The 12,570-nt window shown below is 53.5% G+C and overlaps 1 protein-coding gene across 7 annotated transcripts in view; it reads right to left on the bottom strand.

Annotated features, from left to right (window-relative positions):
* The window catches only part of NFIC (nuclear factor I C), an 82,383-nt gene that overhangs the window by 35,417 nt on the left and 34,396 nt on the right, over positions 1-12,570 (bottom strand). For all 7 annotated transcript variants that reach the window (XM_033854745.2, XM_033854739.2, XM_033854742.2 and 4 more), the window contains exons 3-4: positions 3,804-3,875; positions 35-109 (exon numbers count right to left, since the gene is read on the bottom strand). In XM_033854745.2, the coding sequence (XP_033710636.1) occupies positions 35-109; positions 3,804-3,875 (147 nt within the window). The remainder of the gene's footprint in view (positions 1-34; positions 110-3,803; positions 3,876-12,570) is intronic.

The raw sequence follows: 12,570 nt of genomic DNA, 5'->3' as shown, positions 1-12,570 counted from the left end.
CGGGTCCCAGCACAGGGTGGGCGGGGACACTTACTCCGGGACACTTGGATGAGCTCAGTGACGCTGAACACACCGGAGGTGACGAAGCTCTCCTGGAAGTCGGTGGTGTCTGGAAAAGAGAGGAAGGATGGGGGTCAGCAGGCGGCCAGCTGAGCTGGGTCTGTTCCCCCCCTTGACACCTCCAGGCTGCCCAGACTCCGGGGGCTGGACCCAGCCTGGCCAGTCACCCTGTCTACCCCGCTCCCCAACCACCACAGCCCTGCAGCAGGAGGATGGCCAGCTCAGCCCTCCAAGCCTACGGGGACTCCTCTGCCCTAACACAGCTGGAGCGGATCTCCTTTCCTGAGTCTCTGCTCAGTCCTTCTCACGGCAGCCTCAGCCAGCCTCCCCTTCTCCAGCCTGGGCTTCACACCGCCTCCCAGCCCTCCTCGGGAGCCCCCGTGCTATGGCAGGCTGCGCACACAAGTGGAGGCCAGACCTGGGTTCACATCTCAGCTGCCCAATCGGCGTGTGATCTTGGATAAGTCACTTTACCTCCCTGAGCTTTGATGCTCCCTGATCTCAAAAGTGGGGACCATACACCCTGTCATCTCGGGTGGTTGTGAGCTATGAATGCTACTACCTAGGAGGGACCAGGTTGCTTCCTTTGCCTCACTCATCACCCCATGCAATGCTGCAGTCTCTTAGCCTTCTGCTTCCAGGCTGTGAGCTCTGTGGTGTCCCCAGTGCCCGGACCAGAGCCTGGCAAACGGCAGGGGCTCAGAACCATGGGGTGAATGGAGGGTCCACAGGCAGCAGTTAAATCCCCAGTGTGCCCAGACCCATTCCCGCCTAATGTCAAAGGAAGAGGGACCCTCCTCTCTGGGCTGGGGTTGTTTAGACCCACTTCATGGATTTGGAAACTGAGGCTGGCCTCGAGAGGGCGGGAGCACTGGCCCACCCAAGACAGCTGGGAGCAGGCCTGTCACACCCGGAGACCCTCACAGGCAGGACCCATTACCAGGCACCTCCAGTGTCCGCCCCGAGCTGGGCACTGGGGACACAGTGGGGAACAAGACGTACAGGAGCAGCTGCCCTCTTGGACTCACAGCCCAGGGTGGGCGAAGGACGCCACATAAAAGCAGGAAGTCAAAAACACTTGGACATGAATGTTCACAGCAGCATGATTTACAGTAGCTGAAACTGGAGACAACCCAAATGTCCATCAACCATGATGGATACACAAAATGTGGTCCCTCCACACACGGGAACGTCACTCAGCCGTGAAAAGAGGTGAAGCCCTGACACTCGCTACAATGTGGATGGACCCTGAGAACACGAGGGAAGTGAGAGAAGCCAGACACAGAAGGACACACTGTGTGATTCCATTGATGGGAAACGTCCAGAACAGGCAAATCCACTGAGAGAGTGGGTTCCCGGTCACTCGGGGAGGGGGAGTGACTAATGGAGATGGGGTTGCTTTGTGGGTTGATGAGAATGTTCTGGAACTAGACAGAGGTGATGGGTGCACAGCTCTGTGAATGTACTTAATGTCACTGAACGGTACATTTTAATAGGGTTAAAATTCTACATTTTATGTGTGTTGTACCGCAATTTAAAAAGAAAGTTATTAAAGACGATTCAGTTAAATGTGAGATGTGTCAGGCAGTGGTGAGGCAGTCAAGGTCGGGAGAGCCTGCTGGGGAGGGGACCTATTTTACACGAAGGGCTCAGAGAAGGCTTCCCTGGGAGGGTGACATTCAACCAAGATCTCAAGGTAGGGGTGGATAAGGCGAACACGTGGGTGAAAATCTGGGTAGTGCCCAGACAGCACCTGGCACAGGGAAACTGCCTGGTGAGAACTGGCTGCCCCGACGAGGATGATATTAAACTTGACGTTTGCCACCTCCCTGTGGGTTACGATGTTCCTGGCAGCGGGAGTGGCTTGTGCAAAGGGCCTGGGGGTGGGATGCACTTGGCAAATCGGAGGCCAACAGGGCTGGAGTTGAAGGAGCCAGAGAGAGTGGTCAGAGTGGAGGTGGGACCCACAGAACGGCAGCTCTCGGCTTTGGGGGAGGGGGGTGGGAGCAGTTCTTGTCCAGGCCCCCAGGGGGCAGCAGTGGCCGCAGGGAGCTCACAGCGGTGCCCAGCTCCTCAGCTGTCTGCCACGCAAGCCCCCTGCTTATGAGCTTTGTGTCCACCATTCATTGAGCAATTACTACCTGCCCAGGCCCATGATAGGAGGCTCAGGACCACAACATCCCGAGGAGGACAGGGCGGTGGCTCCCAGTGTCCAGGGGGAAGTGGCCGTGGCCACTTCCTGCTGACCCAGCTGGCCGACTGCTGTCAGCACGCCCCTCCGCCCCACCCCCACCGGGGTTTCCTGTTTGTGCAGTGCTCGCCCAGCTCCATCTCCAGGGGACTCCCTGGCGGGCGGGGAGGAAGTGATTTCCTCTACCAGACGCTGGAGCTCCCCACGGGACCAGGCCAAGCGCCATGGCCCCCGCCGCCTGCCTTGAACATCTGGCTTGGAGGGAGGCGCCTGGGGATCACAGGAGGTCAAGGAGGACTCGGGTCACAGATGGCCAGTGAGGTGTGGCCTGGGGGCCTGTGAACCTCCTGGAACCATCCAGCCTCCCTGTGCATGCCTGTGACGGACCTTCCAACGGGGATGCCCTCACCCACTGGCTGTTTCTTCCTTTCTCCCTTTTCATCTCTCCTCCTTCCTTGCCCCTAATATACAATCCCTCTGGTTTCTCTTTTTCCCTCTGCTTCATCCTTCCTTCTCTCCTTTTTTGCTTTCTAGAAATGGTTTTTGAGCACCTAGTGTGTACCAGGTCCTGTTCTAGGTACTGAGGACACAGCAGTGATCAAAACAAACACCTCTGCCCTTGAGGAGGTGATGTTCCACTAGGTGAGAAGCAAACACATTTGCAATCACTAAGCAACTAAGCAAATACATACGCGATCACTAACTTCCTCGAAAGGAAATAAAACAGAGGGCTGAGATTGAGAGTGACTGAGGCTGCTTGAGCTGAGGGGCTCAGGGAAGATCTTTCTGAGAGGGAGGCATTTGAGCTGAGACCTGGGGGATCTGGAGCAAGAGAAAGTAGTTAGCTGTCCAGATCGCAGGCACAGCACGTGCAGAGGCTCTGGGGCAGGTGGTGCCTGGTGTGCTGGAGGAACAGCGAGGAGGCTTGTGTGTCTGGAACAGAGTGAGCGAGGCGGGGAGAGGGAGGAGGGGAGGAGGGGAAGGCAGGAGGACTTGGGCTTTTACCCCCGGGAGGTGGGACCCTGGAGGGCTGTGGGCAGAGGATGGGCGGGGCCTGACTCAGGTGCTCACGGGTACCCTCTGACCACTTCAGGAGGACAGACTGTGGGAGGGAGTAGTCAGGGAGCCAGAGTAGAAGCAGGGACTCTGAAGCTTCCAAATCCTCTCTGTCCTTCTGGCTCTGCTCCCACACCCGCAACACAGAACTGAGTTGTCCTACTCATCCACTCAATGTCCCATGAGACTGCAGGGCCCACCAGGGCCTCTCCCACGGGGGGAGCACCTCAGAGCCCAGACGCCGGAGCTCAGGGTCGGGGGTTCCAACCCCAGCTCCCTGGATGCCCCTGGGAAGGCCCATATTCGTCTCCAGACCTCAGTCCCTGCCTCTGCAAAATGGGACAACTGCAGCACCTACTCCACAGCATGGCTGGGAGGAGTGACTCAGGTGCTCACGCAGGATCACACAGAACCCACAGGGGGCGCTCCGGAAACGATTCCTAAAGAAAAGATGGGGATGGGCCCGTGCCCTCCACCCCGCCACCTCCAGACTCACCCAGTGTGATGGGCTTGCTGTCCTCCTGGTCGGAGCCCATCCCCGCCCGGGGACTGCCACTTTGCTCTGCATCTGCAAAGACAGGGAGGGGGAGTTGTGACATCGCAGGGACCCCCACTCAGGAGGGGAGGAGACATCAGCCCAGTGCTAGGCTGGGCCGGCGCCCGTGGTCTGGAGCATGGCACGGCCCCCTCCCTGGCTGCTGCCCCAGGGGGTCATGGACGTCGGAGGTCACTAAGCGCCAGCCTGCCTGTGTCCTGAACCATGGCGAGAACCCGAGTGGAGGGGCTGGCTCAGTCGTGGGGAAGTGCTCGCTGAGCCTCAGTTTCCTCATCTGTCAAGTGAGGATAACTCATTTAATCCTGCCTCTGCCATATGAGGTGGGAACTCTCACGCCCATTTCACAGACGGGAAAACAGAGGGCCAGAGAGGTGAGTCCCTGGTCCCTCGGGCCCCCTCCCCACCGCCTCTGCCTTCCGAGTCCTGGGGGCCCAGCCTGTGGTCTTGGGTTGCCACTCAGGATCCCCGGAGAGGGGGCCGAGGGGCATATTTCTGCAGCTGTGACATTTCCGGCCCCACCCGCCGGGCTTGGGGGCTCCCTCCCACCCCGGCGCCCGCCCCTCCATCTTATCTAAAAATAATCAGGCTCCTTGGCAGCCGGGTGAAGCAGACAGACGCTGAGCTCAGCGTTATTGGCTCCGGAGGCCTAGATGGAGGGCGAGTAGAGCCAGGCCCCTCTGCAGCCCTCACACCCTCCACCCCAGACTGCGGGGGAGAGGAAATGGACAAGCCCAGCCAGACAGGACCCCTAGCCCCCCTCCCCCATTTGTCTCTCAGGTCAAGGACAAAGGTGGCGGGAATCACCATCAAATGCCAGAGAAAGAGAAGCAGGCCCCTCCCACCTGCCACACTCCAAGGCCCAGAGCTAATTGCTGTGTGACCTTAGGCAAATCGCTTAACCTCCCTGCGCCTCAGAGTCTTCTCTTCAAATGTGCGAAAGCATCTCACAGGCCTGGCTGGGTTGCCAGGAGGTGGCAAGGAGCTGATACGTATGAAGCGCTTAGGGCATACTGAGCTCTAGATCCATGGTGACATCCACCCCGTTATTGTTATTACTGTTATTTTTAAGTCCCTAACATGACCACAGATGTTTTTTCTTGTTCTCATTTCATACTTTCCCTTAAATCATGAAGAGAGCCGCAAATCTGGCATTGTTAGTGTACCCATTTTGTAGGCAAGGAAAAGGGAGGGTTAGAATGACGAAAAAGTGCCCCGCCCCACACCCCTTGCTGTTGTTTTTTTACACAGTAGTGTATCATTTTATTTTATTTTTTGTCCGCACCGCTTGCGGGATCTTAGTTCCCTGACCAGGGATCGAACCCGTGTCCGCTGCGGTGGAAGGGCAGAGTCTTAACTCCTGGACCGCCAGGGAATTCCCCTGCCCCTTGTTGTTTTAATTCGGTAGCTAGTGCTTACATCCCGACATCCAGCAGGCGCTTGCGTGAGCTGCCTGGATTCTGCGATGAGACACGCGTGTTCCCATCCCAGCTCTGGGAACCTCCAAGGACACGTGGTCCCAGGGGGCGGGGGTCACTTCCCCTGCTGGGGCCTCAGTGCACCCAGGGTTGCTTTGGGGATAATAATAACGATGACACTTCGCACAACAGTCACTGGGCCCTCGCCGTCTGCCTGGCATCGCGCTTTTGCCTTTGCACACGCTGTGCACTGAGCACCTACTTGCGGGCAAGACCCAGAGATGCTGTAAACAGCACAGGAGCGGCCCCACCTGCCTCAGTTTCCCCATCCACGATAGGAGCGGATGCAGGCAGCCCTCCTTGGCTGGGCTGAGCAGCCCCTGCGTGGCCGACTAGGCTGGGCAGGCTGCGCAGTGGTGAGAGGGCTGTGCCCAGCTCGGCCCCGTGCCCTGTGGCCACTCCCGGGCTCGGGCAGCCAGCGGCCCCTTGGAGCCGGCCCGTCCTGCTTGGATGGCCGCATGGCTGGGCACGGGTGGCCACTGGGTTGGGAAGGGCCCAGCCCGGGCAGCCAGCTGTCGGGCTCCAGGCCTTGGGCACAGACCCTCTTCCGGAACCAGCACCCACACGCACTCAGCGGGCAACAGTGCCCGGCTGGCACTCAGGGGCCTACCCGAGAAGGGGGATGTTTCTTGAGCGCCGCCTGTGTGCTTATGCTTTGGAACCAGGCAGCCCAGGCTGTGGGCCTCAGACGCCACCCCTCATCTCTCTGTGCCTCACTCCCCGCATCTGTGAAATGGGCACAATGACAGAATCTCCCTCAGAGGCTGTTCGGGAGGGAAAAGGTGATAATGAATGCAATCAAGGGCCTCAAACAGTGGCTGACATGTAGTAAGCACTTCACCAACTGGAAGGAGGGTTTTATTACTATTATTGCTATCTCCTTGCTGTTTCTGTCTTGGGTGCTATTACTTTGTACCTTGAAAGCCATGGCCCTAGGCTATGGCTGGCTCTAGTCTGGAGCCCTTATTCACTGCTCTTGACCTCAGCCCAGCCATATCACCTGTTTGAGACTCAGTTTCCTCATCTGTAAAATGGGACTATAATAAAACTCACTTCCCAGGGTCTGTTGGGTCTCCAAGTCAGTAAATAACAAGTGTAAGAGGGTTGGTGCCAAGTTGACATTCAATACATGGTAGGTTTGGGCAGCAATCGTAAATGAGAGTGTTTTTTTTTTTTTTTTTTTTTTTTGGCGGTACGCGGGCCTCTCACTGTTGTGGCCTCTCCTGTTGCGCAGCACAGGCTCCGGACGCACAGGCTCAGCGGCCATGGCTCACGGGCCTAGCCGCTCCGTGGTATGTGGGATCTTCCTGGACCGGGGCGTGAACCCGTGTCCCCTGCATCGGCAGGCGGACTCTCAACCACTGCGCCACCAGGGAAGCCCCGAGAGTGTGTTTTTAATTTTGGTTTCTAATTGATCATTGCTAGCATTTACAAATGCGATTGGTTTGGGGGTGTTAATCTTGTATTCTGCAACCTTGCTGAACTCACATATTAGTTCTAAGAGTCTTTTTCTTTTTCTGGTAGATTCTTTGGGATTTTCTATGAAAACCATCATGTCGCTTGCAAATAGGGCAAGTTGTATTTCTTTCTTCCTAATCTGTATGCCTCTGATTTCTGTTTCTTGGTTTTTCGCACTGACTAGGACTTCCAGAACCCTGTCGACTGGAAGTGGTGAGAGCAGGTGTCCTCATCCTGCTTCTGATCTTAGGGGGAACCCATTCGGTCTCTCACCACTAAGAATAATGTTAGCTGTGGTTTCTGCAGATCCCTTTATTGGGCTGAAGAAGCTCTCTCTCTTTTTTCTCCTATACTCCTGGTAGTTCTTTTTAAATTTAAATAAGTGTAGTTTCTAAATAATATGATGCTGTAATTATAGGCCATCTCATTAAAAATTGTTTTAATTTGATTTTTAGATTGTGTTGAAATATACACAACATAAACTTTACCATTTAACCATTTCTAAGTGTACAGTTTAGTGGCGTTGAGTACATTCATAGTATCTTGTGACCATCCCCACCATCATCTCCAGAACTTTCTCATCTTCCCAAACTGAAACTCTGTCCCCATGAAACGCTGACTCCCCACCCCTCCCCCAGCCCCTGGCCCCCATCATCTACTTCCTATCTCTGTGGATGTGACTCCTCTGGGGACCCCCTGTGAGTGGAATCACACACTGTGTGTCCTTCTGTGTCTGGCTTCTCTCACTGAGCATCGTGTCCTCAAGGTTCATCCACGTTGTAGCAGGTGTCAGAATCTCCTTCCTTTTTATTGTGTCATCTTACTGGCCATGCCGCAGGCCATGTGGGATCTTAGTTCCCTGACCAGGGACTGAACCCCACCCCCTGCAGTGGGAGCACAGAGTCTTAATGCTGGACCGCCAGGGAAGTCCCTGCCATCTTATCTTTAATCATCTCTAAAACCGTGAACTATTTCTCACCCACCTGCTGACCACCTGCCTGTCATTTGGCTCCTGGAAACCCTGTCTTCTGGAGCTGTCCAGTACGGGAGCCCCGAGTCACATGCAACTTGAAATTTAAGTTGGCTAAATTGAAATTAAAGTTTCAGGACTTCAGCCGCACCAGTCACCTTTCAATACTCGACAGGCACACGTGGCTGGTGGCGACCGAACTGGACGGCACCGAATACGCCCACCATCACCACACAAAGTTCTATCGGGCTGAGCTGCTCTGGATTTTTCCGTGAAAAATCAAGGGAAAAAAAACAAAGAAGACACCGATAATTCTTCCTCCTCCCATCTAGAGGCCCGGTCCTAAAATGGACCTTCCTTCGGTCTGAACAGATGGACCCAGAGTGTATAATGCTAAAGGCCAGCTAATGTCCAATGCCCCAAGATGCCCCAGGCCCCAGATGGGCAGCTTTCATTTGCTGAGTTTTTACTGTGTTAGGAGCTCCAGAGCGCCATCTGATTAAATCTACCCAACGGATGAGGTTGGTAAACTGAGGACCGGCTCAGGGAGTCTATGTCCCAGAGCTGATGTCAATTCAAAGAAACTGTCCGCCTAGCGCAGAGGTTCCTAACTGGGGTGATCCTGCACCCCAAGGCGATGTCTGGGGATATCTGTGTTTGTCACGACTGGGGGGCTCCTGGCCTTGAGGGGGCGGGGACAGGGAGGCTGGTCTGGGATAGCCCCACAGAGTCATCCGGCCCCCAGTGTCAGCAGTGCCGAGGCGGAGGGACTCTGTTCCAGATCCATCCGTTCTCAGTAGGGGCAAAAATTGGTTCTTGGGGCGATGGAGGGGGCTAAACATTTTTGCTCTTTTTATTTATAAAACATAGATAAATAGATATAGATACAGTATATAAATAGATATATAATATACCTGTGCTATTAAAATTTCATGAGGTGAAGTGATTAGGGAAAAAAACTGTCTAAAAGGGCTCCTTAGGGGGAGGCAATAATGAAAGAAAAGGGTCTTGTACAATTTTAAAGGGCTGTCAAAAGAGGAAGAAGAGTATGCAACAGAAACTGCAGGTGACCTACCAGGTCTAAGGCATTCACTTCCCTGAAAGTCTGCCAACCTCTGCTGTGTGTCCTTGTGCAAATACTTTTGACATCTCTGAGCCTCCATTTCCTCATCCATAAATTAGAGCTGAACTGCACTACCGTTCACTTCTCTCCTTTGATCACTTGGCAAACTGACTGCTGAGCACCTCCAGGGTGCCATGTGTCTAACACACGGCAGCAACCAAGATGGACACAACTCCCTGCCTTCGCGGCACTGACATCCTAATGGTGGAGTGACAGGCAATGAAGAAGTAAGCAAATAAGCCAGGAGTACAATTCCAGGCTGTGCCAGGTGCAAGGGAGGCCATCCAACCCAGAGATGTGACTGGCAGCCCCTGGTGAGTGAGCGGCTGTGACTGGAGCTCCTGGGAGGGTCGTCAAGGTCACACCGTGTGAACTGGTACATTCCAATAGTTAATACGTGGTGAGTCACTCCTTTGACTATGTTGAGCCGCAAGTTTCCCCTCCACTGACTCATCTAATCTTCGAAACTCCCCCAAGAGGGATATGCGATTATCATCCCCATTTTCCAGATGGGGAAACTGAGGCACAGAGAGAGGCAGGCGACATATGCAAACTCAGGCAGCACCAGGTGGCACCGATGGGCCTGGGATCAACCCCCAGACACCCCAAGGCCTCACAGTCGGGTCCTGTGCTTTTGACTAGGAGGTGTCCAGTGGGCCCTTGGAGGGGGCTCAGTTGGTCCTGCCCCAACTCCAGGACTCCTTTCTTATCGGTGGTTTGGAGTGACCCACTGTGTTTGGACGCTGTTGTCTGACCAGTCAGATAAAGGCCCCAGCTGGGGGCAGATAAATTGTTTGCATATCTCTGTTCCACTTAGGCTGAAAAGCACCCCATGGAAGCAGAGCCCCCAGATCCTACTGTCCATGGGAGCAGAGGCCCCAGACCCTGACGCACAGGCCAGGGAAATTTCAGAGCACCTCCACCTCACTGAGGTGGCAGCTGAGGTGTAGAGTGAGAAGATATGGGATGATGATGACGATAATAATAATAACAATAACAACAATAATAATGGCAACTGCTAAGCACAGACGGCTTACAGAACGCCAGATGTCAGGCTACGTATTTAACAGTTTTGTCTAACATCCTCCAGCAATCCTTGATCGAGGCTGACAACCATGGGTTACCCAGAGAGGGTAAGTGAGTTACCCAGGGCCATACAGCAAGGAAAGCTGATGGGCCGACCAGGCTTTATCTGCTCCTCTCAAAAGTATATCCAAGAAAACCATAATTCGAAAAGATACATGCACCCCAGTGTTCACTGCAACACTATTCAGTAGCCAGGACATGGAAGCAACCTAAATGCCCATCAGTGGAGGAATGGATAAAGAAGATGTGGTACATATATACAATGGAATATCACTCAGCCGTAAAAAAAGAATGAAATGATGCCATTTGTAGCAACATGGATGGAGATTATCGTACTAAGTGAAGTGAGCCAAAGACAAACATCATACGCTATCACTCACATGTGGAATCTAATTTAAAAAATGATATAAATGAACTTATTTACAAAACAGAAACAGACTCAAAGATCTCAAGGACGAACTTATGGCTACCAAAGGGGAAATGTGGTGGGGAGGGATAAATCAGGAGGTTGGGAGTAACATACACATACTACTATGTATAAAATAGATAACCAACAAGGACCTACTGTATAGCACAGGAAACTGTACTCAATATTCTGTAATAACCTATATATGGGTAAAGAATCTGAAAAAGAATGAATATATGTATATGTATAACTGAATCACTTTGCTGTACACCTGAAACTAATGCAACACTGTAAATCAACTATACTCCAATAAGATTTATTTTTAAAAAGGAGGGGGGAATATTCTTGAATGTCTTCTTGAATTTTATATCATGTCGATCACGGGCTTTAAAACGTTTGCCTATTAATGAGTTCCTTCCTGACCTGGTCGCTGTCCCCCAGATCCCCCACGGCCCATCCCTGAATACGTGGCTTTCTGCAGCCCTGCTTAGATCAGGCGTTCGACTTGGTGCTTTGTGCTGCCCAGAATGCATTCCCGACCACACGAGGAAAACACGAACAGGCCAGAGCAGGACCACGGAACCAAAATGCACGCTCTCCGCTGCCGGGCAGGGGATTTTCTATGGGTGTGCCTTGGGGGTGTCTGCCGACTCCACCCGAGCATGGGGTTCACGGTCAAAAAGCAGGAGCATCGCTGCGGGTTTCTCAGGGCAGCTGTTGGACTCTTCAAAGTCTTTCAGATGCATTGGGGTCATGAGGAAGAGGCTCCAGGTTCCAAACTCGTATGACCTTGGGGCATCTTTTAGAAGCTGGAGTCATACCCTGAAACCTGGGCTGAAGCCCCAGCCCTGGCACAACCCGGGGTGTGACCTGGGACTAGTCGGGCCTCTCTCCCCTCTGAGTCTTTTATACATAGTTGTATGTGTATGTTAATCCCAACCTCCTGATTTATCCCTCCCCACCACATTTCCCCTTTGGTAGCCGTAAGTTCGTTCTTGAGATCTTTGAGTCTGTTTCTGTTTTGTAAATAAGTTCATTGACATCATGTTTAAAATTAGATTCCACATGTGAGTGATAGCGTGTGATACTAGTCTTTGTCTGGCTCCCTTCACTTAGTACGATAATCTCCATCCATGTTGCTACAAATGGCATCATTTCATTCTTTTTTTATGGCTGAGTGATATTCCATTGTATATATGTACCACATCTTCTTTATCCATTCCTCCATTGATGGGCATTTAGGTTGCTTCCATGTCTGTAAAGTGGACTTTCTCCATTGTTGCCTTACTTTATACGGGTGTGAGGTTGAAATCAGAGGAGCCCCGGGAGGGGAGGGGCCAATCACAAAGGGATAAATACTGTTTGGGTGACGGCATTTTTCCAAACTCAGAAGTTAAACGACCTTTGTCCCCCCTCTGCCCACAGCCCTCCAGGGCTCCCACTTCCCTGGGGGTAAAAGCCCAAGTCCTCCCCGTGGCCCACAGGGACCTACACGGCCTGCCCCGTCCCCTCCCTGCCCTCCCCTCCTCCCTCTCTCCCCCTCGCTCACTCCGCTCCAGCCACATGGGCCTCCTCGCTGTTCCTCCAAAACACCATGCCTGGTCCTGCCCCAGGACCTTTGCACATGTGGTTCCCTCTGCCCACAACACGGTTCCTTCTGTATCTATGTGCCTCACATTCTCCCCTCACGCCAGGACCTTCCTGAAAGGTCTTTTTTTCCGATACACACACAAGGCTCTCCAGCACGATGCATGAAGCAGAGCTAACCACACTCATGCTAGTATAAGTGAGACTAGCCCCGGACAGCGGCTGTGTTTCAAGTGACACCCTGGTTTGGCCTGGGACCAGTATTCTCGACTTCCCGGGTCCGCCGGGTGTTCACAGGCAGCCTGAACGTCACCACCGCCTGTGGCCTTTCCCTCAAACAAACACATGACCATACCGACAATAGAAATGTAAACTGGATCCCATTGACGGAGTGTACAAACTGTTCTTTCCTGTCCGTGGCCACGAGCCCAAATTTGGTCTGTCCCAGCCCATGACAAAGGCGCCGCCGTGGCCTCCGGTCCAGCCCTTCCCGGCCCAGAGCACCCGCCCCCTTTGCACCAGACAACTCCCTCCATCCTGGTTGCTGAGGCTCCCGCAGTTCCTAACTGGGAGATCCAGGCACCGCCCCGGCATTCATGTCC

The sequence above is a fragment of the Tursiops truncatus genome, chromosome 3 (assembly GCF_011762595.2).
Source record: "Tursiops truncatus isolate mTurTru1 chromosome 3, mTurTru1.mat.Y, whole genome shotgun sequence".
Classification (NCBI taxonomy): domain Eukaryota; kingdom Metazoa; phylum Chordata; class Mammalia; order Artiodactyla; family Delphinidae; genus Tursiops; species Tursiops truncatus.
Note: the sequence above shows the minus strand (reverse complement) of the source record. Positions and strands in the feature narration are given on the sequence as shown.